Genomic DNA, 27,364 nt, shown 5'->3' on the forward strand with positions numbered 1-27,364 from the left:
TAGTTTCATACTTCCTAAGTAGGTAGAACAGCGTGACTCGTTACTGCCTACTAGACACCATATACGTACATTTGTGAGTATTTTGATGTTTCTAAGTTGTCAACCATACATGCTGCGAACACATTGTTTCAGTGCTAAGTACTTGCAGACAGAACTTAAATTTGAAGCTCCGTAAAAGACGTTCCGGGTAATAATAATTTCGTGTGGCTATTTCTAGCCGAGTGCAGCCCTTGTAAGGCAGACCCTCCGATGAGGGTGGGTGGCATCTGCCATGTGTAGGTAACTGCGTGTTATTGTGGTGGAGGATAGTGTTATGTGTGGTGTGTGAGTTGCAGGGATGTTGGGGACATCACAAACACCCAGCCCCCGGGCCGTTGGAATTAACCAATTAAGGTTAAAATCCCCGACCCGACCAGGAATCGAACCCGGTACCCTCTGGACCGAAGGCCAGTACGCTGACCATTCAGCCAACGAGTCAGACTTCCAGGTAATGTACCCACTTCATACTTATACTAATTATTTGAAATACACTTAAAAACAGAGAAAACCAATTTTATAATGAGAGTATTTGTAGTTTAGCGGATATGAATGATTTATTCCTGTGTAAACAATCCAGTAACTCTGGACACCAGTTGTGATGGTAGCCCCAGACAGAGTGTTAATGTTATTTTGTTCCAGGTTATTTCTGGACTTATGCCGTAAAGTTCTCTGCGTGTTAAAATTAAGAAAATAAAAAGCTGTGATGGTGAACTGGCAATTTTTCGTGAGTTGGGCAGGTTTGAAAATACTTTTCCAGAACAACTGGAGTACGAGTTGGTGCAACATATAAAAGACTTGGACAACCGTCTCATGCCACTGACTCGAAAGGAGTTCCTGAAACCCGCATATGATTTGGCTGAACACATGAACAGACCTCACAGATTCAACAATTCTAAATGTTGGGCTGGTAAAGTATTTTACTATAGTTTCATGAAGAGAAATCCTGAGTCATCCCTTAGAAATGCAGAATCTACCAGTTTGATGAGAGCAATTGGTTTTAATAAACCACAAGTGACGTGTTTCTATTGCAAGCTAGAAGAATTATTGAACAAATTTTCTTTCTCATCATCACGTATTTTTAATGCAGATGAGACTTGATATTCCTGTGTCCCTGTCAACAGTAAAGTAGTTTCTATTAAGGGAAAGAAATAAATGGGGGAAAAATACAGCTGGGGAAAATGGTTAGAATGTCACTATCTTGTTTTGTATGAGTGCAAATGGGCAGTTCATCACCTCCTCTGTTTGTGATCACCAGGAAAAAGCTCAACACCAGGCTTATGATAAATTCATCAGCTGAATCTGCTGCAGTGATGCAACAAAACGGACGGACGGATGAATGCAGAAAATTTCTTAATATAGTTGACAGAATTCGTGAAGCATGTGCATCCCACTCGGGAAAGCCCTGTCCTTCTGATAGTTGATGGGCATTGCAGTTTTTAAGACTTGCAGGTGATCCTGTTTGCAATTTCTCACCATGAGCATATTTTGAGCACCACTCCTCACACAACCCACAAACTGTACCTTCTTGACAGAACATTTATGAAACCTTATAAACTTTCATACAATGAGGCATGTATGATGAGGAAACCAGGATTATGAATCACTATGCATAATGTTGCTCAGCTAGTTGGTGAAACGTTCACCAAAGCACGCAGAATGGAGATTGCTAAAGATGGATTCTCTGCCACAGAAATTTATCCTGTGTGCAAAGACATATTTTGTATCTTTGATTTCATACTATATCAAATGACTGATGTTTCTGAAGTTTCCAATGGAGAGAAGCTAGCAAAATTTCCAGTTGATCAGACCACTCTTATCCATCCAACAAGAAACACCACCAATTAAGCAACTGCCCGCAGAAGCCCAACAACACTGCAGCAACTGTGTTGCAGAAAATTTCCCTTCTCCCTGATGCGCGTCATCATCGGATTGGATTGAGAAAACGTTGTGCTCCTCAAGTAGAAATTCTCACTAGCAGTCCATACAAGGAAACTTTGGAAATGAACGAAAAGCAGAAGAAGCAAAAGGGGAATGGAAACAAAGTGACAGGCAGGATAAAACTGCAGTTTCGTGAGGAAGAAGAAACCCATTGTATCACTTGTAGAGAGAAATCCTCTGAAAACTAGTGCTATAGGTGCAAAGGATGGGCTCGTTATGGTTGTGCAGAGTTAGAAACAGTTCATAATGATAATTATATCTGTGACTTATGCATTTAGATGACTTTTTGCATTCATTTCTATCTTGGTTAAGAACTTAGAAGAGTTACATGTGTGAATCAATCAATCAATCAATCAATCACTACTGATCTGCATTTAGGGCAGTTGCCCAGGTGGCAGATTCCCTATTTGTTGTTTTCCTAACCTTTCCTTAAAAGATTTCAAAGAAATTGGAAATTTATTGAACATCTCCCTTGGTAAGTTATTCCAATCCCTAACTTCCCTTCTTATAAACGAATATTTGCCCCAATTTGTCCTCTTGAATTCTAGCTTTATCTTCATATTGTGATCTTTCCTACTTTTAAAGACACCACTCAAACTTATTCGTCAGATGATGTCATTCCACACCATCACTCCACTGACAGTGCGGAACATACCACTTATGATATAGATGTTGATTCCCATAGGGAATCTGAAATATTTGTCCCAAATTAGTAAATTTATAATAACAATATAAATGGTCCGTTATTGGACATTATAAATTTTTCAGCTAACTCATTGCTGGTTGCCAGTGTTTTGCCCTCATGTGCTAGGTTGGGCTCATCAGTTAGTACCTAGCACACCTACCAAGACGCTGGCTAGTGCATACCGTGGAGGCCACTGCATAGGCTACTTTGAGCCACCGGCAGTGCCAATGCACTATGTGAGCACATGAGGGCGAAACGCTGGCAACCAGGAATGAGTTAGCTGGAAAATTTATAATGTCCAATAACGGACCATTTATATTGGTATTACATACCACTCTTAGTTGCGCAGCTCTTCTCCTTTCTCCGAAGTCTTCCCAGCCCAAACTTTGCAACATTTTTGTAACACTACTCTTTTGTCGGAAATCACCCAGAACAAATCAAGCTGCTTTTCTGTGGATTTTTTCCAGTTCTTGAATCAAGTAATCCTGGTGAGGGTCCCATATGCTGGAACCATACTCTAGTTGGGGGGACTTATATGCCCTCTCCTTTAAATCCTCACTACAACCCCTAAATATCCTCATAACCATGTGCAGATATCTGTACCCTTTATTTACAATCTTATTTATGTGATTACCCCAATGAAGATCTTTCCTTATATTAACACCTAGGTACTTACAGTGATCCCCAAACGGAACTTTCACCCCATCAACGCAGTAATTAAAACTGAGGACTTTTCTTATTTATGAAACTAAGGCTAGTTGCTTTATGTCGCACCGACACAGATACGTCTTATGGCGACAATGGGACAGGGAAGGGCTAGGAGTGGGAAGGAAGTGGCCGTGGCCGTAATTAAGGTACAGCCCCAGCATTTGCCTGGTGTAAAAATGGGGAAACAACGGAAAACCATTTTCAGGGCTGCCGACAGTGGGGTTCGAACCTACTATCTCCCGAATACTGGATACTGGCCACACTTAAGCGACTGCAATTTATGAAACTAGCAACCTGACTTTTAAGCCCGTTTATCATTATACTATTGCCTACTGCCCATCTCACAACATTATTGAGGTCATTTTGAAGTTGCTCACAATCTTGTAACTTATTTATTACTCTGTACAGAATAACATCATCTGCAAAAAGCCTCATCTCTGATTCCACTTCTTTACACATATCACTGATATATATATAAGAAAACATAAAGGTCCAATAATACTGCCTTGAGGAATTCCTCACTTAATTACCACAGGGACAGATAAAGCTTTGCCTACTCTAATTCTCTGAGTTCTATCTTCTAGAAATATAGCCACCCACTCAGACACTCTTTTGTCTAGTCCAACTGCACTCATTTTTTCCAGTAGTCTCCCATGATCTAACCTATCAAATGCCTTAGATAGGTCAATCACTATACAGTCCATTTGACCTCCTGAATTCATGATATCTGCTATATCCTGCTGGAATCCTACAAGTTGAGCTTCAGTGGAGTAACCTTTCCTAAACCCAAACTGCCTTCTATCAAACCAGTTATTAATTTTGCAAACATCTCTAATATAATCAGAAAGAATGCTTTCGCAAAGCTTACATGCAATGAATGTCAAACTGACTGGCCTGTAATTTTCAGCTTTATATCTATCACCCTTTCCTTTATACACAGGGGCTACTATAGCAACTCTCCATTCATTTGGTATAGCTCCTTCATGCAAACAATAATCAAATAAATACTTCAGATATGGTACTATATCCCAACCCATTGTGTTTAGTATATCTCCAGATATCTTATCAATTCCAGGCGCTTTTCTAGTTTTCAACTTTTGTACGTTACTGTAAATATCACCGTTATCATAGGTAAATTAGCTGTGGATCAGTGGTAGAGTGTCAGCCTCCAGATCGCAAGATAGCAGGTTCAAACCCGGAAGAGGTAGTGGGATTTTTGAAGGCTGGAAAAAAAGTCCATTTGGCACTCCATGTCGTAAGATGTCGGCATGTAAAAGATCTCTGGTGACACATTTGGTGTTTACCCGACAAAATTAATTAAATCTCAGCTATAGATGCCCAAGAGAGTTTGGTTTACTTAGTCTGCCATCTAGTAGGCCTAGAGTAAAACAGAACATCGAAATTGATGAGCAGACAGCCAGATGGCCTCAAATCGAAATGTCTGCACATGGTAGCTGAGGCCATACAATTTTTATTATTATTATTATTATTATTATTATTATTATTATTATTATTATTATTATTATTATTATAAGTAAATTTTAATACTTCATTAGTATAAGTCACCTCCTCCATCCACACATTATCCTTGTAACAAACAATCTTTACATACTGCTGACTGAATACTTCTGCTTTTTAAAGATCCTCGCACACACACTCCGCTTGTTCATTTATGATTCCTGGAATGTCCTTTTTGTAACCTGTTTCTGCCTTAAAGTACCTATACATACTCTTCCATTTTTCACTAAAATTTGTATGACCGCCAATTATGCTTGCCATCATGTTATCCTTAGCTGACTTCATTGCTAGATTCAATTTCCTAGTAAGTTCTTTCAATTTCTCCTTACTTCCACAGCCATTTCTAACTATTTCTTTCCAACCTACACCTCCTTCTTAGTCTCTTTACTACTCTGTTATAATATAGTGGACCTTTATCATTCCTTACCACCTTTAAAGGTACAAATCTATTTTCACGTTCCTCGACAAATGCTTTACATCCATCCCACGGTCTGTTTACATTTTTATTTACCGTTTTCCTCCGATCATAGTTACTTTTTAAAAACTCCCTCATGCCTGTTTTATCAGCCATATGGTACTGCCTAATAGTCCTAATTTTATTACATTCCTTTCTTTCACATTTATTTTTAACTACGACAAAAACAGCTTCGTGATCACTAATGCCATCTATTACTTCGGTTTCTCTCTAGAGCTCATCTGGTTTTACCAGCACCACATCCAGAATATTCTTCCCTCTAATTGGTCCTATCACTTTCTGAATCAGCTGCCCTTCCCATATTAACTTATTTGTCATTTGTTGGTCATGCTTCTTGTCATTCACATTACCTTCGCAAATTGAGATCACCCGCTACTATTACGTTCCTTTCCTTATCGTTTCCCACATAGCCGATTATCTTATCAAATAATTCTGAGTCAGTGTCAGCCGCTACCCTTTCCCGTCGTGTACACTCCAAAGACATCAAGTTGCCTACTATCTTTAGAGATGAGCCTTACACCTAGAATTTCATGTTTGTCATATGTAACTTTTTCCTAGCTACAAATTCTTCTTTCACCAGAATAATACTCCCCCTTCTACCATTCCTATCCTATCTCTACGATACACACTCCAGTTCCGTGAGAAAATTTCTGCATCCATTATATCATTTCTCAACCATGATTCAACTCCCATTACAACATCTGGTACATATATATATCTATTAAATTACTTAATTCTATTCCTTTCTTTACAATACTTTGACAGTTGAGCACTAACATTTTTATGTCATCCCTACTTGACATCCAGTTCCCTGTACCCTTATCACCGCTCCCTAGGCCACCGCGTTTCCCTGAATGTATCTCCCTATAACCCTTCTAAACAAATTTCCTAACTTATATGTACCACTGTGGTTTAAGTGAAGGCCATCTGAGCACAGATCCCTATCTCTTACCCAACCATTAGGATGTCCGAACCTACCTGCCATATAGTCTAATGTAAGAATTTTGAATAAATTTATCAAACCCGTAACTTCTCCAAAAGGGTTTCAATTAATCAATATTGCCTAACATAGTGTGCTTATATATATAAAATATGTAATAATGCAAATATTGCTTAATGTTCAATGAAAGGGTAAGATCAGCCAACGAAATAAGAAAATGTCCAGGGCTACCAGACTTTCCCCTAATCAAATAGGTACTTCAGTTATGACCCACTGCCTTTTATATATCCCCAGAGATATTATAAATTCCATTGCTTTTTCAAGTTTTGTACCTACTGGTAAATAACTTTTCTTGTTTGAGTCAGCAGTCCATAGACTGGCTTGATGCAGCTCTCCATGCCACCCTATGCTATACTGTGCTAACCTTTCCATTTCTACATAACTACTACAGCTTATATCTGTAATTTCAATCAATCAATCAATCAATCAATCAATCAACAATAATTATATCTGCTCAAATCTGTTTGTCATATTCATTCCTTGGTATACCCCTACCACTCTAACCACCTACACTTCCCTCAGAAGCAAAATGAAAAAGTCCTGAGCTTCTTAAGATGTGTCCTATCATTCTATCTCTTCTTCCCACCAACTTTAACAAAATTGATCTCCTCTCACCAATGATTCAGTATTCTTCATTTGTGATTCAATCTACCCATCTCACCTTCAGCATTATTTTATAATGACCACATTTCAAAAGATTAAATTCTCTATATTTCTGAGCTAGTTATCGTCCATGTTTCACTTCCATATACTGCCACGTTCCAGACGAAAGTTTTCAAAAACATCTTTTTAATTCCTGTATCAATTTTCAAAGTCAGCAAATTTCTTTTCTTAAGCAAGGCCTTCCTTGCTTGTGCTAGTCTGAATTTTATATCCTCCTTACTTCTGCAATCATGAGTTATTTCTTTAGCCCAGTAATAACAACATGCATCTACTTCCTTTAAAACATTTCCTTATCAAATATTTCCTGCATCACATGACTTTGTTCGACTGCAGTCCATTACTTACGCCTTGGACTTATTTATTTTCATCTTGTACTCCTTCCTCAAGAGTCTGTCCACAGCATTCAGCAATTTCTGCATTCGTCGCCATAAGACCTATCTGTGTCGGTGCGACGTAAAGCAACTAGCAATAAAGATCTTCTGCAGAGTCAATAAAATAACAATATCAGCAAATTCTCTCCACTCCTTGGATTGTGATTCCCTTTCCAAATTCCTTTTTTGATTTCCTTTACCTCCTGATCTATATAAATATTGAAGAGGAGGGGCACAAACTGCAGCCTTGGCTCACTCCTTTCTAGATTGCTGCTTTTACAAAGTCCTCAATTTTTATCACTGCAAACTTATTCTTGTACAGATTGTAGATAAGTCTTCTTTCTCAGTATCTAATCCCAAATACCTTCAGAACCTCAAATAGCTTGGTCCAATCAACATTATCGAAAGTCTTTTTGAGATCTATAAATGCCATGTACATGGGCTTGTCCTTAATTCGGTCCTCTAAAAGCAGACGTAAAGTCAGGATTGTTTCACATGTTCCTACATTCCCTCCGAAGCCAAATTGATCATCTCCCTACTCAGTTTCAACTTGTCTTTCCATTCTTATGTAAATAATGCCTGTTAAAATTTTGTAGGCATGAGATACTAAACTAACGATGAGGTAGTTTTCACATTTGTCAGCACTGGCTTTCTTGGGAATAGGAATATCCTGCTGAAAATCGGATGGCATTTCTCCCTTATCATATATCTTACACAATACGGAATTACCTCACCATGCTGGTTTCTCCTAAGGCAGTCAGCAATTCAGAGGGAATGTCATCAATTCCAGGTGCCTTGTTCCTATTTAGGTCTCTCAAAGCTCTGTCAAATTCTGACGACTGTGTATTTGTCCAGAACTTCTGTGAGCTAAATCTGTTTGCCAATTCTAGAAAGCATCTGGACACTGAAAGTCCCTACATAAAAGCTCTATGTGGGCCTGATTTAAGATGAAAGATCCTAGGACTGCTCCTTTATGTTTCAAAACTACCTTAAAAAAGATGTTCCACCAAATCAACACTTGTTAAGTATCAACATTGGTCCTTTATGATCGTATTATGTCTTGTGCCCCCAGAATACCAGATGTGCTACTTATACCCCTCAATCTGCTGCCCTACATTCCCTCATTGAGGTTACCAGCTGGGATATCATTTCAGTTTTGTACTTTTTACATAGTGCTGGATTCAAGTGTTGAAATGGTAAATGAGGAAGTGCCTAAAGTGTTAGAAACATGATGGGTAGTCACAGAGCTGAGGTATGATTTTTGAATTCCTTTTTCCTAGACAAACTGTTTTTCATATGGCTTACAGAGCTTTGGCAGCCCTGGATTTAATTCAGATTTACTCTCTATTAATAGTTGTTTCATCCCTTTCACTCTTGGGGACTTATTTTTTTTAACAATCTGTTTTACGTCACACCGACACAGATAGGTTTGATGGCGATGATGGGATAGGAAAGGGCTAGAAGTGGGAAGTAAGCAGCTGTGGCCTTACTTAAGGTACAGTCCCAGCACTTGCCTGGTCTGAAAATGGGAAACCACAAAAAATCATCTTCAGGGCTGCCGACAGTGGGGTTCGAACCCACTATCTCCCAAATGCAAACTAATAGCTTAACGCACCTAACGGCACAGCCAACTAGCTCAGTCCTTGGGAAACTTTTCTGCCTTCGGGCCATTACCCTTGCCTTCTCCTATGCAGTAGTCTTTGACGTCACCCAAGTCTACCTCAGGCATTCTCCTATATTGCTGCTGCCCCATATAAGAAGAACACCGCAGCTGCCCCTAACATTGAGACAGATGCTGCTTGATGGATTTGAGTGGCATTTCCTCCACCCATAGGATCATCATTCCACCTAAAGGAACTTGTCTGCCCAAAGCCATCGATCTCTTTAGGGAGTCAAGATTTTACTGCTGCTCAACACTCAGCGATGAGATAACTGTACAGTGAACTACTTCCTTTTATTTTTTTTATTTTTTACAACCCCTTTAAAGTACAGTAAAGTCTCGATTATCCGACCTAAACGGGACCTGGAGTACGTCAGATCACTGAAAATGTCGGATAATACAGAATAACTTTGAAAATGATCTGAAACAAACAGGAAGGCTATATTCTAGTACTAAAACAATGACATGTTTCATGGTACTCTATTTATTGAATTATCAATTCAATTGTACAGTACGTGCAGTATTGAACGAAAACATCCCAAATGTCTTACGAAAAGAAACTTGTCAACAATGTCTGCTTGCCTGCTGATCCATGTTTTCTTGCTGCGAGATCCCGCCATCGATGAAAAATCAACATCTCCATTGTGTTTGCTTCCTGCTGTTGCTCAACGTAGGTTAAGGCCATTTCCAATGCACTTAATACTTCACTGTGAGCCATTGTCTTCTCCTTTTGCTCTGCAATACCTCCTTCTTCTTAATCATCCTCCTCCTTTTCATTAGCATCCATAAAATCAATAATATCAGGGTCAGTTAGTTCAAACAGCTGATCTTGTGCACACCACTTACATCTTCAGTCGTAGCATTCTCACAGGTAGAAATGCAATTCAGTAAGGGCACAATATTTTCCATGTCTTCTTGTACCACCTCCTCTCGATTTTCAACCTCACTCAACAATATGTTCCAAGACTTTGCTAATGTCATTGTTTCAACTTCTTCCCAAGACTGCGCTATCCAGTATGCCACGTCTTTCATGTTGATTCGTTTTAACTTTTCTATCATATCGGTGCTATTGTCCATTTCCTCTATCAGGGATGAAAGGAGTTCTGCCGATATTTCCTCTTCAATGTTTCCAGCACACCTTGGTCCATTGGCTGACACAATGATGTCATGTTAGGAGGGAGGAACATGACTGATGTAACCACTTCGAACTTGCTCTTCATTTGGGTGTGATGGAGTGTTGTCTAGTAGAAGAAGAGCTTTTCTAGGGAGATTGTTCGAAGCTAGAAATGTTTCTACATCTGGAACAAACTGTGTAAAAACCAGTCTTTTAAAGATATCAGCAGACATCCAGGCAGCCTTCTGATTCATGTAATGGACTGGAAGAGCATTGACAGAAATGTTTTTAAATGCCCTAGGCTTCTTTGCTTTACCGATCATAAGCAATTTTGCTCTTAAATTCCCAGTAACATTACTACAGGCAAGAACAGTAACTCTTTCCTTGCTTCGCTTGTAGCCAGGTGCAAACGTCTCGGCTTGGTCTGTGAGAGTTTTTGATGGCAGCATCTTGAAATTTACTGTAAGAGTTCTGCATATCTTGTCTCATGACAATTAAAAATCTGATATCTGGTTAATCCTTCAGCAAGAATTATTTCCTGAAATTCCTTTTTAAATTTCACAACCTCATCAGATTTGGTTGACAGTTTTTCTCCACAGATATTAAGCTGCCTAATGCCGTACCGTTTTTTCCACTGATCAAGCCACCCAGCACTGGCAGTAATATTAGGGTCCCCTTCATTAAACTACTCCTGGAAATACAAAGGCTTTTCTTGCAGAGTGGAGCCAGATATTGGCAAGCCCTTTTCCCAGTGCTGAGTAAACCAAAGAAACAGTGCTTCACTTACTTTTTCGTACTCACATTTTTTAATTGTTTTTCAGTGTTCTGGTAGAGCACCACTTTTCAATTTCTTCCCTCTTTATTTCCAGTCTCCCACTGTAACACATCCAACACCATAATCTGAAGCCACTTTTTGAAGAGTTTCCCTTTTGTCCAGTCTCTTTAATGCACTCAACTTGTCTTCCATAGAAACAATCACTTTCTTCCGTTTACTCGCCATACTCACAGAGGATATGAAAACTATAACATCCGCACCCAACCAATACTACAACAAACAATGAACAATGACTGAAAACTCACTGCACCTGTCCTTGAGAAAACAAACAGTCCTACCGCCAGCGGTCAGGCCAGTGCTTGTCCCACGGTCGCACACTCCACATCGGGTGTACCTGAATTTAGTCTCCACCAAAAGTTCAAATTAAGTCTACCAGTGTCGGATAAAACAGAATGTCGGATAAGCGAAGGTCGGATGAGCTAGACTCTACTGTACGTGTTCTGCATATCTGTACTCGTTTTATGATTACCCATTCAAGGTACCCATAATTAATTAATAGTGGTGCTCATGATTCCTGCTGTCTTCTAGCCCATAAACACACATCTCGTTATATTACCCCGGTTTAGGGAGAGGGACGATGTCTTTCAGAATTGTAGTAAATGTGAAGGGATGCACAAAACTGGATCGCAAGGGGCTGGTGGAACACCTGGTATATAAAGTGATGGTAAGAGTACAAGAAAAATGTAATTGGGCTGAATTATATTTACCTGAGAAATATTTTACACAATTACAATTTCCTTTTTCAACAAGTAATCAGTAAAATCACAATTACTTCACAGAATGGCTGTCTTAAAGAGATCATTGACATTCTTTTTGCATGGGGCTGGGATGTTAGCAAAGTTTGCATAGAAGAATGATATTACTTCATTTTGTGTGGGTTTTTATATATACAGTGTCCGAGAAGTCCCCATACCCCTAGTTTCATGCATTTCATATTACAGTGGAGTACTTACATATAAAAACTATGAATCCAGGGAATCTGTATGTGCACCATCATGCCTTACACAGAGTTCTATCCGCCTCCAAGTCCTCATTGACATCTTGCGGAGCATCTCAGGAGTTATGGAACGAAAGGCTTCCTCACACTTTGGTGCAATTCTTCATTAGTCGTGTACCGACGGTGAGCCACATGGGACTTTATTATTCCCCATAATGAGTTGTCTGGCGTGGTAAGGTCCGGGCTTCATGGTGGCCATTTCAACGGGGCTGGAGATGTTGGTGAGCCAAGGCCAATATAGCAGTCTTGAAATTATTCATCAAGGAACTCGCGCACCTGAATAGCAAAATGTGCTGGAGCCCCATCCTGCTGTAACCAACCACACATAACCCATGATCCCCTTGTCTTGAAGCTGAGGTATTAACCAAAATTGTAACATATGCGATTTTCCATTCACATACCCATAAAAAAAAAATACGGTCCGCACAAGTGACATGATGGTATCCCGGCCCATACCATAACATGAGTGGGGTTCCTTTCCAACTCTTCCTTAGACCAGAAAGGAACATTCCTCCTATGTGAACTGCGATATATCGCACATTCATCAGAAAATAACACTCTTAAGCGAGACACGGCAGTTGGGAATTGTATCACAAGTAGATCTTCAATACGGACAAGGAAAATGAAGTTTATAACCTGCAAAGTTGGGAATTGTGCCAACAAAGCATGGCAGGCTACAACTCGTTGCTCCATGTCATTGTCAGATAATTCATTCACATGCATCGGCCTAAATCCTTTCATTTTCACATGTCTTTTAATGTGGTCATACATTGTTGACTGCGGTACTTGAAGTTCAGCTGTTCTTTTGCGAATGGATTTCAATGGAGACTGCTCAACTGACTGAGCGACGGCAGCACACGTTTCTTCCCGCGTCTTCTTACGTCCACTACTGTAAGTCTTTGACACTGCCTGAAGCAAACGCACATTTCTCCCAATCAAGCAGAGTAGCTTTACGAGGTGGGGCTTTGCTAAAGCGATCTCTAAATGCACTCATTATCACTGTCATTGTTTGCCCCGTATTTGCTCGTTTGTGCACCCACACACATGCCACTAATCGTTCCTCAACAGTGTAGCTGTGTCCGCTCACGTCCGCCATGACTTAACAACTGAAATGAGGCTGACAACAATGCTACCAGCAAGGATACCAATACCAATAAAACAACTATTGAATTCCCCAATTATACAAACTCAATTGTCCATGCCATAATATAACAAAATAATAATATGAAACTAGGGGTACGGAGACTTTTCGGACACCCTGTAGACTCAGTAAGTGGCTATCACGACTAAGTCTGAACATGATATGTTGCAATTTCATAAATGACTTTCCCACTATTTTAATTGGTGACTTCTCACCGAGCTCGATAGCTGCAGTCGCTTAAGTGCGGCCAGTATCCAGTAATCGGGAGATAGTGGGTTCGAGCCCCACTGTCGGCAGCCCTGAAGATGGTTTTCCGTGGTTTCCCATTTTTACACCAGGCAAATGCCGGGACTGTACCTTAATTAAGGCCACGGCCACTTCCTTCGAATTCCTAGGCCTTCCCTACCCCTACCCCATCATCGCCATAAGACATATCTGTGTCGGTGCAACGTAAAGCAAATAGCAAAAAAAAAATGGTTACTTATAGCATTTCAACTAAGTTTGTCATTTACTTAAAATAATTGGTTCCTAAAATTTTCATCGCTAAACCAAAGGACATCTTTGCATTTGCTGAAGAGATGCTATACATGGGCACTTGAAAGAATTCCTGTGCTTAGTTTTAAGAACATCCCCAGCAGTGATGGATATTGTACGATTAGTTTGATGCCTTTGGAAGAATTTAAGACGTAAGAAAGCACAAAGCTATTGGTTCCACTGCAGTAGAACTAAAAAGGTTATCTTCCCATCACTTTTTTTTCTCTTCAGTTTCTGCTTCCACACAATGTATATCTGTTACTAAAATGCAAGTATTGCAATTCTGTTCTAAGATGTAAATTATGAGTAAGAATCACATCTTGTAAAATGTAACAATTACAAATAAGAATTACTTAAAAAGTATTTGTTACATGTAATTCAATTACTTTTACTGAATTACATCCCAACTATGGACAGAACATAGCAATTTGCCAACCAGTTCTTGATCTCACAATGGAAGGAAACCCACATAACACTCTTCTACAAAAGCCAAGCAGTGTTCATAATAGAGTGAGAATTTGAAGAAAGACAAAAGAAAAAAAAAAAAATATGTATATAGGCCTAGTCTGTCTCCTGGACTGAATGGTCAGCACAGTGGTCTTCTGTTCAGACAGCCACAGGTTCAATTCCCGGCAGACCATGGATTTTAACTTTCTCTGGTTAATCCCTGCAGTTTGGGATTTGGGTGTTTGTCTACTACAATCAGCACAGTTGTCAAGACAGACATCAAGCCAATGCCCACCACACTACTGCAGGTCTATATGTCTACTAGTTCAGCAATGGTTAAGAAAATTAAAGAATACATGGAGAGAGAGAGAGGATATAAAACAATATGTAACACATCATACTACAATTCACTGCAGAAACATGCAAAAGTGAAAACATCCCTCTATAAAAAGTTGCTTAAGACACCTGGTCGTAAAACTGGGCTAAATCCATACAGAGTGAGCAATTTGGAAAAGGTCAAGAAGAAGAACAAGAATAGATATAACTAGTAACTGCCTGAAAACAGAAGATAACACTGGACATAGGGTACCAAATAGTAACAGCTCTTGAGTGAGTGGTACAATAGAACACTCAACTGCTCAAATTTGCCAACCTATGTACATCACTTTCAACGATTCACAGAACACTTAATTCACAACTAGGCATTTAAGCAGGTAGGCTACGGACCTACCCTGTGAACCGCATGACCTTGCCACGGTGAGAAGGTTTGCGGGTTGCAATGAAGCAGTTAGCCGAGCCATAGGTGCAACCATATCGGAGCCGTATCTGTCAAGAGACAAGACAAAGGAATGATTCACCGAAAGGGGGGTAGCAATGACCTTGTAATAATATTTAATATGCCTTAGCTGTGTCGATACTGCTGCACAGCTGATAGCAAAGGAGAACTACAGCCATAACTAAATCATGAAGACATGCAGTTCTCTCTGAACATATGAATGAATGATGTACTGATGATGGCTTCATACCGGGTAAAATATACTGGAGTACAATAGTCCCCCATTCGGATCTCCGGAGAAAGACTACACGGGACGGGGCAATCATTAGGAAGATTAATACCGACATTCTGTAAGTTGAAGCGTGGAATGTTAGAAGTGTGAATCGTTGTGGTAGGTTAGAGAATCTGAAAAGGGAAACGGATAGACTAAAATTAGATGTAGTTGGTTTAAGTCAAATATGTTGGCAAGAAGAGCAGAATTTTTGGGCAGGCAACTACAGAATCATCAATACAAAATCACATTTCTTTACAAGTTGCTTAACGTCACACCAACACAGATAGGTCTTATGGCGACGATGGGACAGGAAGGTGCTAGGAGTGGGAGGAAGCGGCCGTGGCCTTAAGGTACACCCCCAGCATTTGCCTGGTGTGAAAATGGGAAACCACGGAAAACCATCTTCAGGGCTGCCGACAGTGGGGTTCAAACTCACTACCTCCGAAAACTAATACTGGCCGCACATAAGTGGGACTGCAGCTATCGAGCTCGATAATATAAAATCAAACATGGGAAATGCAGGAGCTTGTTCAATAAAAAAATATGAAAATAGGACAGCAGGTAAGCTACTACAATCAGCACAGTTGTCAAGACAGACATCAAGCCAATGCCCACCACACTACTGCAGGTCTATATGTCTACTAGTTCAGCAATGGTTAAGAAAATTAAAGAATACATGGAGAGAGAGAGGATATAAAACAATATGTAAAAGAAGAAGAGAGTCTAATTGTGATAGGAGACTGTAATGCTGTGGTAAGCCAAGGAAGAGAAGGTAATGCTGTAGGAAAATTCGGACTGGGTTGAAGGAATGAAAGAGGAAGTCACCTAATTGAATTATGCACTGATCATAATATAATCCTTGCTAATATCTGGTTCAAACACCATTAACAATGGTTGTATATGCGGACAAGACCTGGAGACGCAAGAAGGTATCAAAGAGACTTTGTTACGATTAGGCAGATTCAGAAACCAGGTGTTGGAATGTGAGACATTCCCAGGAGCAGATGTCATGAAGTGTCATCTGAAGTTGGAAAAATTGAAGAAAGGAATGCAAGAAGATGGAATCTAGATAAGTTGAAAGGAAAGCATGTGACAGATTTTTTTTTTAATGCTATTTGTTCGGGGTGTTGACCATGTGGATCTTTTTTTTTTTTTTTTTTTTTTTTTTTTTTTTTTTTTTTTTTTTTTTTACATTGCACCGACACAGATAGGTCTTATGGCGACGATGGGACAGGGAAGAGCCAGGAGTGGGAAGGAAGCGGCCATGGCCTTAATTAAGGTACAGCCTCAGCATTTGCCTGGTGTGAAAATGGGAAACCACGGAAAACCATTTTCAGGGCTGCCGACAGTGGGGTTCGAACCTACTATCTCCCAAATGCAAGCTGATAGCTACGTGATCCAGATCTCTCAGCCACCTGCTCAGCATCAAACCTCTCTACAAACAGGAACTCAGCACAGAAAGGATACCCTTCTTAAAATCACAGATTTAATCATCCCTTAGCCTACACTCCACCTGTGGCCTTTTCTTGATGGATGTAGTTGCATCTGTCTTGGGGCATAGGTTAGAGCGAAATGTATCTTCCACCAAAGTCTCATTTATGGCTGTGACAGTATGGAAGATGCTGAAATATGGGTGGTGCTGCATGATGACTTTCAGGGTTGTCTTGAGAAGTGCAATTCATAGAGCCAGTTGTGCTGCAACAGCACTTTCTATCTCAGTGACACAAGAAACTCAAACTACCTCACTTTTCATCACGCATCTTATACCTCATTATGGAGCAGCCTTTGGTTTTGGCAGTTCCCTGATCTGAGGATCAAGCAGCCTCTGGGCTGAAGTTTTAACAGACAAAACTATTTTTAAAAAACTACCGGTAACTAAAAGAATGCTCTAGGAAGCACCCTACTCAATGAAATAAATAAACTGTACAAGAAATGGAAAATGTCAGATGAAATGAAATTACAAAGTAAAGGTGACTGGCTGAGCACAAGGTGACTCTGCAAATTTTGTTGCACTTATACACCACTCTTGTTGCACTTCTTATACAGTGACCAATGGAAGTTAAAAAGTGCTTTATGCCGTAAGAGCCATGGTAAGAATGACCACTCCACATTCCGTAAGTTACATCTCATGCAATTATGCTTCAGTTTTTTGACCTGATCTACATTAGATCAGCTTTCTTGTACACATAAAGGGCAAAGCTACTAATTCTTTTATTTCCTAAAGGAAACAGAGAAAACTGCATAATTATTCATAGACCAAAAAAAAAAATGTTCTATGGTAGAACCATAGCAACAGGGCCTCAAAGATTATCACATAAAATGTTACTTTAAATGCTGCTATTCTCACCTTAAAATGATCGTGGAAGAGAGATGTGTTCTATACGCTTGCCAGGGACCAACCCACCCATCCCTAGAAGTATATTTATTTTTATAACCAAAACTACTGTTTTAAACGCCATACTCCATTGCTTATAACGGTGATTGGCTCACGTATGGAAGAGGATGACGTCATTGACACCTAGGATGAGGCCGAGATTTTGTTACCAACCAGTGCAGAAGAAAAAAAAATGAAGCGGCGAGAGAAGTTTAAAAGGCCGCGGCGCATACTGTCCACACGGCAAGAAAAAAGGTAGTTTAGTAGTTCTAAGAGAACAGTGGCCCTTTCGGGCCATACTCCGTTCAAGAGGCTCTTTTCTTTCGCCGCGGCGCATGTTGTCCGCAAGGCAAGAAAAAAAGTATAGCCATATCAAACCAACAACCAACAGTTGGCAGCAATGCCGTTCCTCTCGGGGCTCCCTCTCACCGCTACTTGTGCGACAGTCAACGCGCATGCGCCACCTAGTGGTGGCTCTTGTTGCTAAACCTTGAGGCCCCTTTACTATAGTTTTGCCATTGTGTTCGTACCAGTAACGTTCACATGAGGCGGACGTATTCAAGCACCTTTAAATACTATCGGACTGAGCTAAGATCGAACCTGCCAAGTACAGCAATTGTTGCATTCTGTGATACTATGACAATTTTAATTCTCTCCTAACTTTTGTCAAAGCTTAGAAATGTAAGGTTGTTAAGGGGAACTTCTGACAAGCATTTTTAAACATGCTTTTTTCTTTACATTTTCTAGCAGTTTAATGTTGTACAACCACTTGCAGCCTTCACATGATGGTAGTAAAGTTAAGGACTGGAACCAGGAAGGCTGTGACTGTATTAAGAAAGAGCCCAGCATTAGCCTGTTGTGAATGCAGGAAAACCACAGTAAACTATCTTGGATATTGTCATCACTGGCGTTTAAAACCACCATTTCCTGAATGCAACCACAGAACTACAGAGCATGTACCATGTAACCAACTCAGATCAAATGAAAACTTCAGCAATGTCAGTAGTGTAGGGAAGGGATCAAAATTTGAAAGAGGCTTATATTGACAGTCAGGAATACGGTACCAACAACCGAGAGCAAAGGGAATTTCCCCTCCAACCAGCCTCAGCTTCAACTCTCTTGACAGTATGGAAACTGCTGAGGTATGGGAGGTGTTGCATAAAAACACTCAGGGTCGCTATGGAAAGTGCTATTCATAGACCCTTGCCCTTATTACTGATCTAAAATAAGTTCACCTTTTAAACCGAAAATCTACAAGAGACCAAATTCAAGATTGATGGGTAGAGAGTGAATAACATCCAATGTCAACATGTTACTATTTCTGTACAAAGGTTAAATTACCATTCCGTCCAGCGATCACAACTTGAGAATAATCTTTATTCAATGCGAGGGCATTGGCTGGACCCTCTTGGGTCACGAACATGGTCCGAGACGACATCTTTCATCTGAAAAAAAAAAAAAGAAACACCTTTCATTGAAGAACTAGTTACTGAAGTACGAAATGCCATCCTAACAATAAACCGGCCACGGTTCTCTAAATACCTGTGCTACAGTTCTGCAGCATTCCTCCAAATTCACGCACCGAGAAAAGTTGACGTTTGATTTGTAGACTTTTAATTCAGTTGACAGACATAACACCCTATCACATCAGGATGTCCAACCAATTCCACTGTCAAACCATGTTTCACAACTTCACTCGTTATTATAATTAAATTCACAACACCGAATTAAATAACACAATTTCACATTCACTCTGCCGCGCTGAGAACATCGTAATAACCGGCAAACTGAATGTTTTTAGGTTATGTCAAAGAATACTCATAGTACGAGGAACAGCTGTTTCGAGAGAAAATACTTCTTCTTATTCTTCCATTTCCTCTTCCCTTTATATTTGATTGGGCTCGGTATTTAACCAACACCCAGTTCCAATACTGTATGAATGAAACTCTTCCGAACACTCAGAAACAGTTATGGTGACTAATAAACACTTTACCTTACAGATGTTAAAGCTGGTAAAACTGTGAACTTCTTGGCTATTATCATGCATGGATTGGACCGTAGTAAGTAGAAGTAATGCACTATTCAGAAAGTACTTTAGTACAATCATCACTGATAGACTTAGGAGTAAGCACGTGAACACAAGGTACTACATCTTCACGCCGAAGTGACCCATCTTGGCGTCTTGCTACTTTGACATACGAGAACGGGTCTACAATTGGGAAGGACAGAGAATATAACTCGGATAGAATGGTGTTGTTAGTCTGGTCCGCGACATCGTACTGTATGGTTCGTTGTGTTCGAGGTTTCGTGTTCGGTGTCTGAAGTTTCTAGAACTTACTCCTGCGTTCGAGTGCTAGCTTGCGTGTGATTGTGCAGTGGTGGCATGAGTTCTGATAGTGGAGGTACTCGGGACTTTCATCCCGCGTCAAATAGTAATGTTGAACGGGAAGAAGAAGTGAAAATGGATACAAACGTGAATGATAGTTCTACTCCTACCCCTTCGTTGCAAACTTCGACCCAATGCAATACTAACCCTCCCCCTCCTGCTCAACCTCCTAATACTAGTGCATGCAATTTATACCCAATAAACCACCCAGGACCATATCTTGTTTTTGTTTCATCCAAACAAGGTAATAACATTGGCAACCTACACCCTATGGCTATAGGGCGCCTACTCGATGAAAGGAACTTTCCTGTTAAATCCATCCAGTATAAAGGCCGTAACAGGATTCAGGTAAACTTTCACTCTCCTAATCATGCTAATGACTTTCTGCAGAATAAGTTCCTTGATACACACAAGTTGCATGTCTTTATTCCTCACTCCAATATCTTCCGCGTAGGCATTATACGCGGTGTTGAGAAAGATCTAACTGAAGCCGATATTCTTACTTTACTTCAGAGTGACGTCAAAGTTCATTCTGTTCATCGCCTACGCCGTAAATCCCTCCAAGATGGTCAGGCAGTATATCTACCTACCGGCTCCGTAAAGAAAGCTTCTGCTCGACTATTTCCACCTACTTATTCTGAGTATAATAACATTCAACAATTTCCTCCCCTACCCTCTCAACATCCTTCTCCAATACCAGACGCCCCTCGCAGACGCAAATTCACACAAGTGATTGTTAAGTATTTGCCACCTAAACCTTCTCCCGGCTATGATAGAGCTGCGTATCTCCAGCTAGTGCAATCCACTACATCTTCTCGTCCCTCTCAATCTCTGAGTTATCAATACCCCATTCAACACAATCAGTCCACTCCCTCAACATCGAGCCCGTCAATGCCTCTGCAACCCGCACAGCATCCTCAAACAGGTACTACACTCCCTCAGCGAGAACATGTTCATCAGTGTGTTCTCAATCTTCTCATGCAGCTTACTCAACTAATTGGCGATCACCCCAATATCTTACCAGTTATTAGTCAACTTCGCGAAAGTTTACACCTTATATTTAATAATGTTAGTACGCATCCTTCAATGGAATGCTAGGAGCCTACAAAATAAACAATACGAATTCAAAATTCTCATGCACGAAACATCTCCTCATATAATCGCTTTGCAAGAAACTTGGTTTTCTCATACAACTCACTTTTACTTTCCAAGATATTCTATCGACCGCCATGACGGACCAGGATTTGATGGTGTCGCACTTATGATACATAGGTACTTCGTTATCGTACACTCCATTACATCTACAATACATAATACCAAATACCTATTCCCTAGGTCTTATATATCAGAACACATATATTATAAACTTGTATAATCCCCCTGATAACTACATCTCTTTTGCCCAATGGTTCAAATTTTTTAATCAGTTTCCCCCTGATACCCAACTTTTGTTTTTAGGAGATGTCAATATTCATCATACTCAGTGGGGAGCCCCGCTCAACACCTCCAAAGGCACACAGTTCTTACATGCTGTAACTCAACATAATCTCTTGCTTCTGAACGATGGTTCCCCTACCAGGCTCACTCCTCCTGGTTCGTTGCCTAGTGCAGTCGATCTATCACTTTGCCGCAACTCCATTGCCTCTATAACCACGTGGCGGGTACTCAGTGACACTCATACAAGTGATCACTTTCCTATCCTCATTACTTATGGCCACGGGTGTATTACTAAAAACCCACTTAACGACCATTATATCGCTCCGCTACGTTCCATGAAACAGTTCAATGCTTCGTGCTTTAACTCCTACATGGTAACCCAATTGGAGACCTTCCCTGTAACAGAATTATCCTATCACTCACTGCTCAAAATAATAACACAGTATCTGGACCTATACCATCCTTTTACACCACCATCAAACTCCATGACAACTGGTGCCTCTCAATTAAAGTGGTGGGACAGTGAATGTCACCAATTAATCCTTAAACGCAAGAGACTCCTCAAAATTTATCGTAAAACTCTAACCCCTTCACACTACTTTCACCTCAAACATCATATTGCTCATATCAAACGTGTATTCAATCAAAAACGACGACAGGCCTGGAAAACTTTTATATCCTCTTTCCATAACCATATTTCTGCATCTCAATTATGGAATGCTATCCGTGCTCTCACCTGGGCTTCCACTCACGTCCCACGCCCTCAAATCCCGCCGACTATTCTGAATGACTTTCTAAGGTCCCTCACTCCAGATCATGCACTTCCACCTTATACTCCAGCTATCTCTGCTTCCACTCGTCAGTGTTCAGTCCTTTCACGTCCCATCACTCTCCCTGAGCTCACGTCCGTTCTTAATTTCTGCAAATCATCCACTCCCGGTCCTGATTATATCTCTTATGCTATGTTACAACAGTTGCCGACCAAAGCCCTACAAGTGCTTGTTCAGTACTTTAATTTTGTGTTACATACTACGACTTCTCCTCCCGAGTGGAACACTTTTTTCCTAGTTCCGGTTCCAAAGCCTCGACGTCCAATGACCTCCCCTCACAATATTAGGGGAATAATTTTGCCGTCTTGTATACGCAAACTATTTCTTAAACTCCTGCTCCAAAGGTTTCTCTGGTACTTAGAATATTATTCCCTCCTTCCCAAGTATCAGTATGCTTACTGTAAGGGTCGAAATGTTCAGGATGCGATCAATATGCTTATAATAGACATATTATTAGCTAAATCTCGAAAAGAACACACTATCGCTGTCTTCCTCGATATACGAGGTGCCTTTGATTCCGTCCCCCTGAATATATTATGGGATGTGTTATCACAGAAAGGCATCCCAACCACTTTCATAACTCTTCTACGTCATCTGTTAACGTCTCGCACTCTAATCTTCAAACCTCCTCTCACTACGCCATCCCCTCGTCAAGCTACTGTCGGCGTCCCTCAAGGTGATATCTTCAGTGGAATACTGTTTGCTTTATATTTATCCGGCCTCGAGCAACTTGCCCTCCAATCTGCCCGAATTCTTATGTATGCCGACGACATAGTTCTCTACTTTTCCCATAAAGACGTAGATGTTGCTCGCAAATGCATAACACGGCTGCTCATTCAAGTTCAGTCCTGGTTACACACTCATGGGTTCTCTTTATCACCCGATAAATGCTCTGCAGTAATCTTTACTACCAAGCGGGTTTACAACTCCGAGCCTTTACTGTTCGATACTTATGAAATTCCCATACGTTCGCACCATAAATATCTTGGCATTATCCTTGACCGTAAATTACAATTTTCCCAACATATACAACACCTACGCAACTGTACTGCCACGTATATTAACCTCCTAAAAGCCATTACACGTCGTTCGTGGGGAGCTGATCCTGCTACAGCAAAATTAGTCTACTGCTCCACCATCCGTGCTCGTTTCGACTACTGTGCACATATAATTGATCTTGCATCACCATCTGCCCTTCAATCCCTCAACACAATTCAAAATCAAGCACTACGAGTTTGTTTTGGTGCGTTGTCTACCACACCTACCAATGCCTTATTAGTTGAAACTGGTGACCCTCCTCTTCTCCTTCGCCGCAGATTTCTAGCATCTAAGTATCTCCTCAAACGACTTCTCGTGCTCTCCAATAACCTTCTACCCAAAATACAATTACTCGCTCAATCATTCTCAACACCTCTCACACATCCTTGCCGAGCCCCTGCCTTAATTTGGGCATTTGAGTCTGTCTCCCCCTTTAAATCTACTATTATTCGTAGTCATGTGCTACCATACTATTCTGCAGCATACGACGTGATTCAATATACTCCTACTATTATTCATTCTAAAGAATCTTCTTTTGCTATGCTCCCTTACCGGCTTTCATTTTTTCCTCTACATTCTAAAAAAGGTCGCATTTCATCCAATAATGCCTGTCCCAATTTTTATACTGATGGATCGAAAAATTCTTGTGGTGTCGGCGCTGCTTTTTATTACGAATAGACTCAGTATGCTGAATTGTTTCACTTATCGTCCCACTTTTCTATTTTTTCGGCTGAACTCCTTGCCATACGACAAACATTACTGTACATCAAACATTCATCCATACAATCTGCTAATATATTCACTGACTCTCTCTCCGTGCTCCAAACACTAAAATCTAACAAGTTTACGCTGAACTGGTATGTTTATAATGTCAAACACATCCTCTTCAATTTACACCAATCAGGTGTCCAAATAACCCTCATTTGGCTACCTGCACATAAGAACATACCAGGCAATGAACGAGCCGATCGCTTAGCGAAAGAGGCTTCCCTCTTATCTACAACCCCAGCTACATTTTCTGTTCCAGCCACAGATTTCATATCTCTCCTCAAATCACAACAACGACAAATATGGCAAAACACATGGACAACATCTGCATGTCAGAAGGGCAAATTCTATCATAGTCTCCAACCCATACTACCTACTACTTTCTGGTATCAACACGCCACCTACACTCGTCGTCATATCATCAATATCATACGTCTTCGCTTTAATCATTCCCTTACACCTCTCTATAAATTTCGATTTCGCTTACAACCGCATCCCCTATGCCATTGTGGATCTGTAGATGCTGATATCAATCATCTCTTCTTTCAATGCCCATTGTACAACTCTCCTCGCCGATGCCTGTTCTCCAACTTAATACAATACAATTATCCACTCCCCTCGTCAATTGCATGTCTCGTCTACAAGCCCTCTCCCACAATCATACGTATCTTAAATCAGTTCTTAGATCACTCTAATTTACAACTCTAACCCCACTTTTCCACAATACATTGATACTACTTACATACACTGACTGACACAGCAAATGCAACACCAAGAAGGAGTGGTCAGAACTTTACGCCAATTGCAGGGTAGACTGACGTCACTGAGGTATGCTCATGGTGTGAAATGCGCCGCTGTGCTGCGCACGTAGTGAACGATAAATGGGACACGGCGTTGGCGAATGGCCCACTTCGTACCGTGATTTCTCAGCCGACAGTCATTGTAGAACGTGTTGTCGTGTGCCACAGGACACGTGTATAGCTAAAAATGCCAGGTCGCCGTCAACGGAGGCATTTCCAGCAGACAGACGACTTTACGAGGGGTATGGTGATCGGGCTGAGAAGGACAGGTTGGTCGCTTCGTCAAATCGCAGCCGATACCCATAGGGATGTGTCCACGGTGCAGCGCCTGTGGCGAAGATGGTTGGCGCAGGGACATGTGGCACGTGCGAGGGGTCCAGGCGCAGCCCGAGTGACGTCAGCACGCGAGGATCGGCGCATCCGCCGCCAAGCGGTGGCAGCCCCGCACGCCACGTCAACCGCCATTCTTCAGCATGTGCAAGACACCCTGGCTGTTCCAATATCGACCAGAACAATTTCCCGTCGATTGGTTGAAGGAGGCCTGCACTCCCGGCGTCCGCTCAGAAGACTACCATTGACTCCACAGCATAGACGTGCACGCCTGGCATGGTGCCGGGCTAGAGCGACTTGGATGAGGGAATGGCGGAACGTCGTGTTCTCCGATGAGTCACGCTTCTGTTCTGTCAGTGATAGTCACCGCAGACGAGTGTGGCGTCGGCGTGGAGAAAGGTCAAATCCGGCAGTAACTGTGGAGCGCCCTACCGCTAGACAACGCGGCATCATGGTTTGGGGCGCTATTGCGTATGATTCCACGTCACCTCTAGTGCGTATTCAAGGCACGTTAAATGCCCACCGCTACGTGCAGCATGTGCTGCGGCCGGTGGCACTCCCGTACCTTCAGGGGCTGCCCAATGCTCTGTTTCAGCAGGATAATGCCCGCTCACACACTGCTCGCATCTCCCAACAGGCTCTACGAGGTGTACAGATGCTTCCGTGGCCAGCGTACTCTCCGGATCTCTCACCAATCGAACACGTGTGGGATCTCATTGGACGCCGTTTGCAAACTCTGCCCCAGCCTCGTACGGATGACCAACTGTGGCAAATGGTTGACAGAGAATGGAGAACTATCACTCAGGACACCATCCGCACTCTTATTGACTCTGTACCTCGACGTGTTTCTGCGTGCATCGCCGCTCGCGGTGGTCCTACATCCTACTGAGTCGATGCCGTGCGCATTGTGTAACCTGCATATCGGTTTGAAATAAACATCAATTATTCGTCCTTGCCGTCTCTATTTTTTCCCCAACTTTCATCCCTTTCGAACCACTCCTTCTTGGTGTTGCATTTGCTCTGTTAGTCAGTGTATTTCATCATATTCTCATTTGCCTCCCGCCCTCCCTAACGCCTCCTCTTCAACCAAGACACACAGCTACTGTTTATTCTCATCTCCCCCTCCACCGATCGCGTGTACATTTTCACTGATGTTCATATCAACACACTGTCGCCCCTCTTCATCTTTTGTTTACGATTTCACTGACACTTTGCCCTCTCTACATCCCCCATATACGTTGCTCAGATATTTCTTTCCATCTGTCCAAAGTCCTACACTCTCACATATATCCACCCCTCCGTCGTTCCCCTGCCCTCTCCTGCTTGTCCCTTATATGTTGGCCCGGTGTGTATGTTTTGTAGAAGTCGCTGAGACGGCCACTCTAGCGTGAAGATTAGTATACCTTGTGTCCCTGTGCTTTTCCTATATCTCCTAGTCTTGTATACGTATTTCCTCACTCTCAATTGTCTAGGTGATACGTCTTTTCCTGAACTACTCCAAGTGCTTTGAACCCATTTTGTGAGTCTGCTGCATGGTCTACTTCCCTCAATCTTCAAGTACTTCGTACTCAGAAAACATTGTCAACTGCATTGTTGTACTACTTTATTGAAATTGTGTGCGTGTGTAGAACTAGTACAAATATAATACAGTATTGTGTCTGGGTGAAATAACGAGCCCAAATCAACTTCACGAACAGAACAGAACAGAATATAACTCACAACTAAAGGATCTAGTATTAAGGATGGGATAACACAAACAGAGGGTTGTATTGTAGATATTGCTCAATGTATAATGAAAACTTACCAAGGACGTGTGTTATTACTAGAGACTGGAATTATAGGCACGAATATTTTAGAATACAAACGTATTTGAAGAAGGCGCAAGTGTAATCCAGCCGCTCTACAGTTATGTCAGGGAATTCCATAAATTTTTGGGGTTCTGTTTGTCCAGACCGATAATATATTTGCAAATCTCACCGCAGAACCGTCATGCGGGTAACATGCACCTGCGCCTTGGTTAAATACGTTTGCATTCTAACCTATTCGTGCCTATAATTCCCGTCTCTAGTTATTACGAACGACGTGTTACCCAAAACCTTACCTAACAAAGAGAATGTTGCCTACTGAATCTGGATCTTTCTAACAAAAGAACAACGCACTATGACATATGAGCTAGAGTCGACACAAGGTTCCTAAACACTACTAAAGGTTGGGCCCAACGCGAGAC

General features: G+C 41.3%; 1 protein-coding gene across 2 annotated transcripts in view; it reads right to left on the bottom strand.

Annotated features, from left to right (window-relative positions):
• The window catches only part of Wdr24 (WD repeat domain 24), a 347,230-nt gene extending 327,851 nt beyond the window's left edge, over positions 1-19,379 (bottom strand). For both annotated transcript variants that reach the window (XM_067141743.2, XM_067141742.2), the window contains exons 1-2: positions 19,091-19,379; positions 18,890-18,993 (exon numbers count right to left, since the gene is read on the bottom strand). In XM_067141743.2, coding sequence (XP_066997844.1) covers positions 18,890-18,986 — 97 coding nt within the window. In that variant the 5' untranslated portion in view covers positions 18,987-18,993; positions 19,091-19,379. The remainder of the gene's footprint in view (positions 1-18,889; positions 18,994-19,090) is intronic.
• Between the last annotated feature and the right edge of the window lie 7,985 nt (positions 19,380-27,364).

The sequence above is a fragment of the Anabrus simplex genome, chromosome 2 (assembly GCF_040414725.1).
Source record: "Anabrus simplex isolate iqAnaSimp1 chromosome 2, ASM4041472v1, whole genome shotgun sequence".
NCBI lineage: Eukaryota > Metazoa > Arthropoda > Insecta > Orthoptera > Tettigoniidae > Anabrus > Anabrus simplex.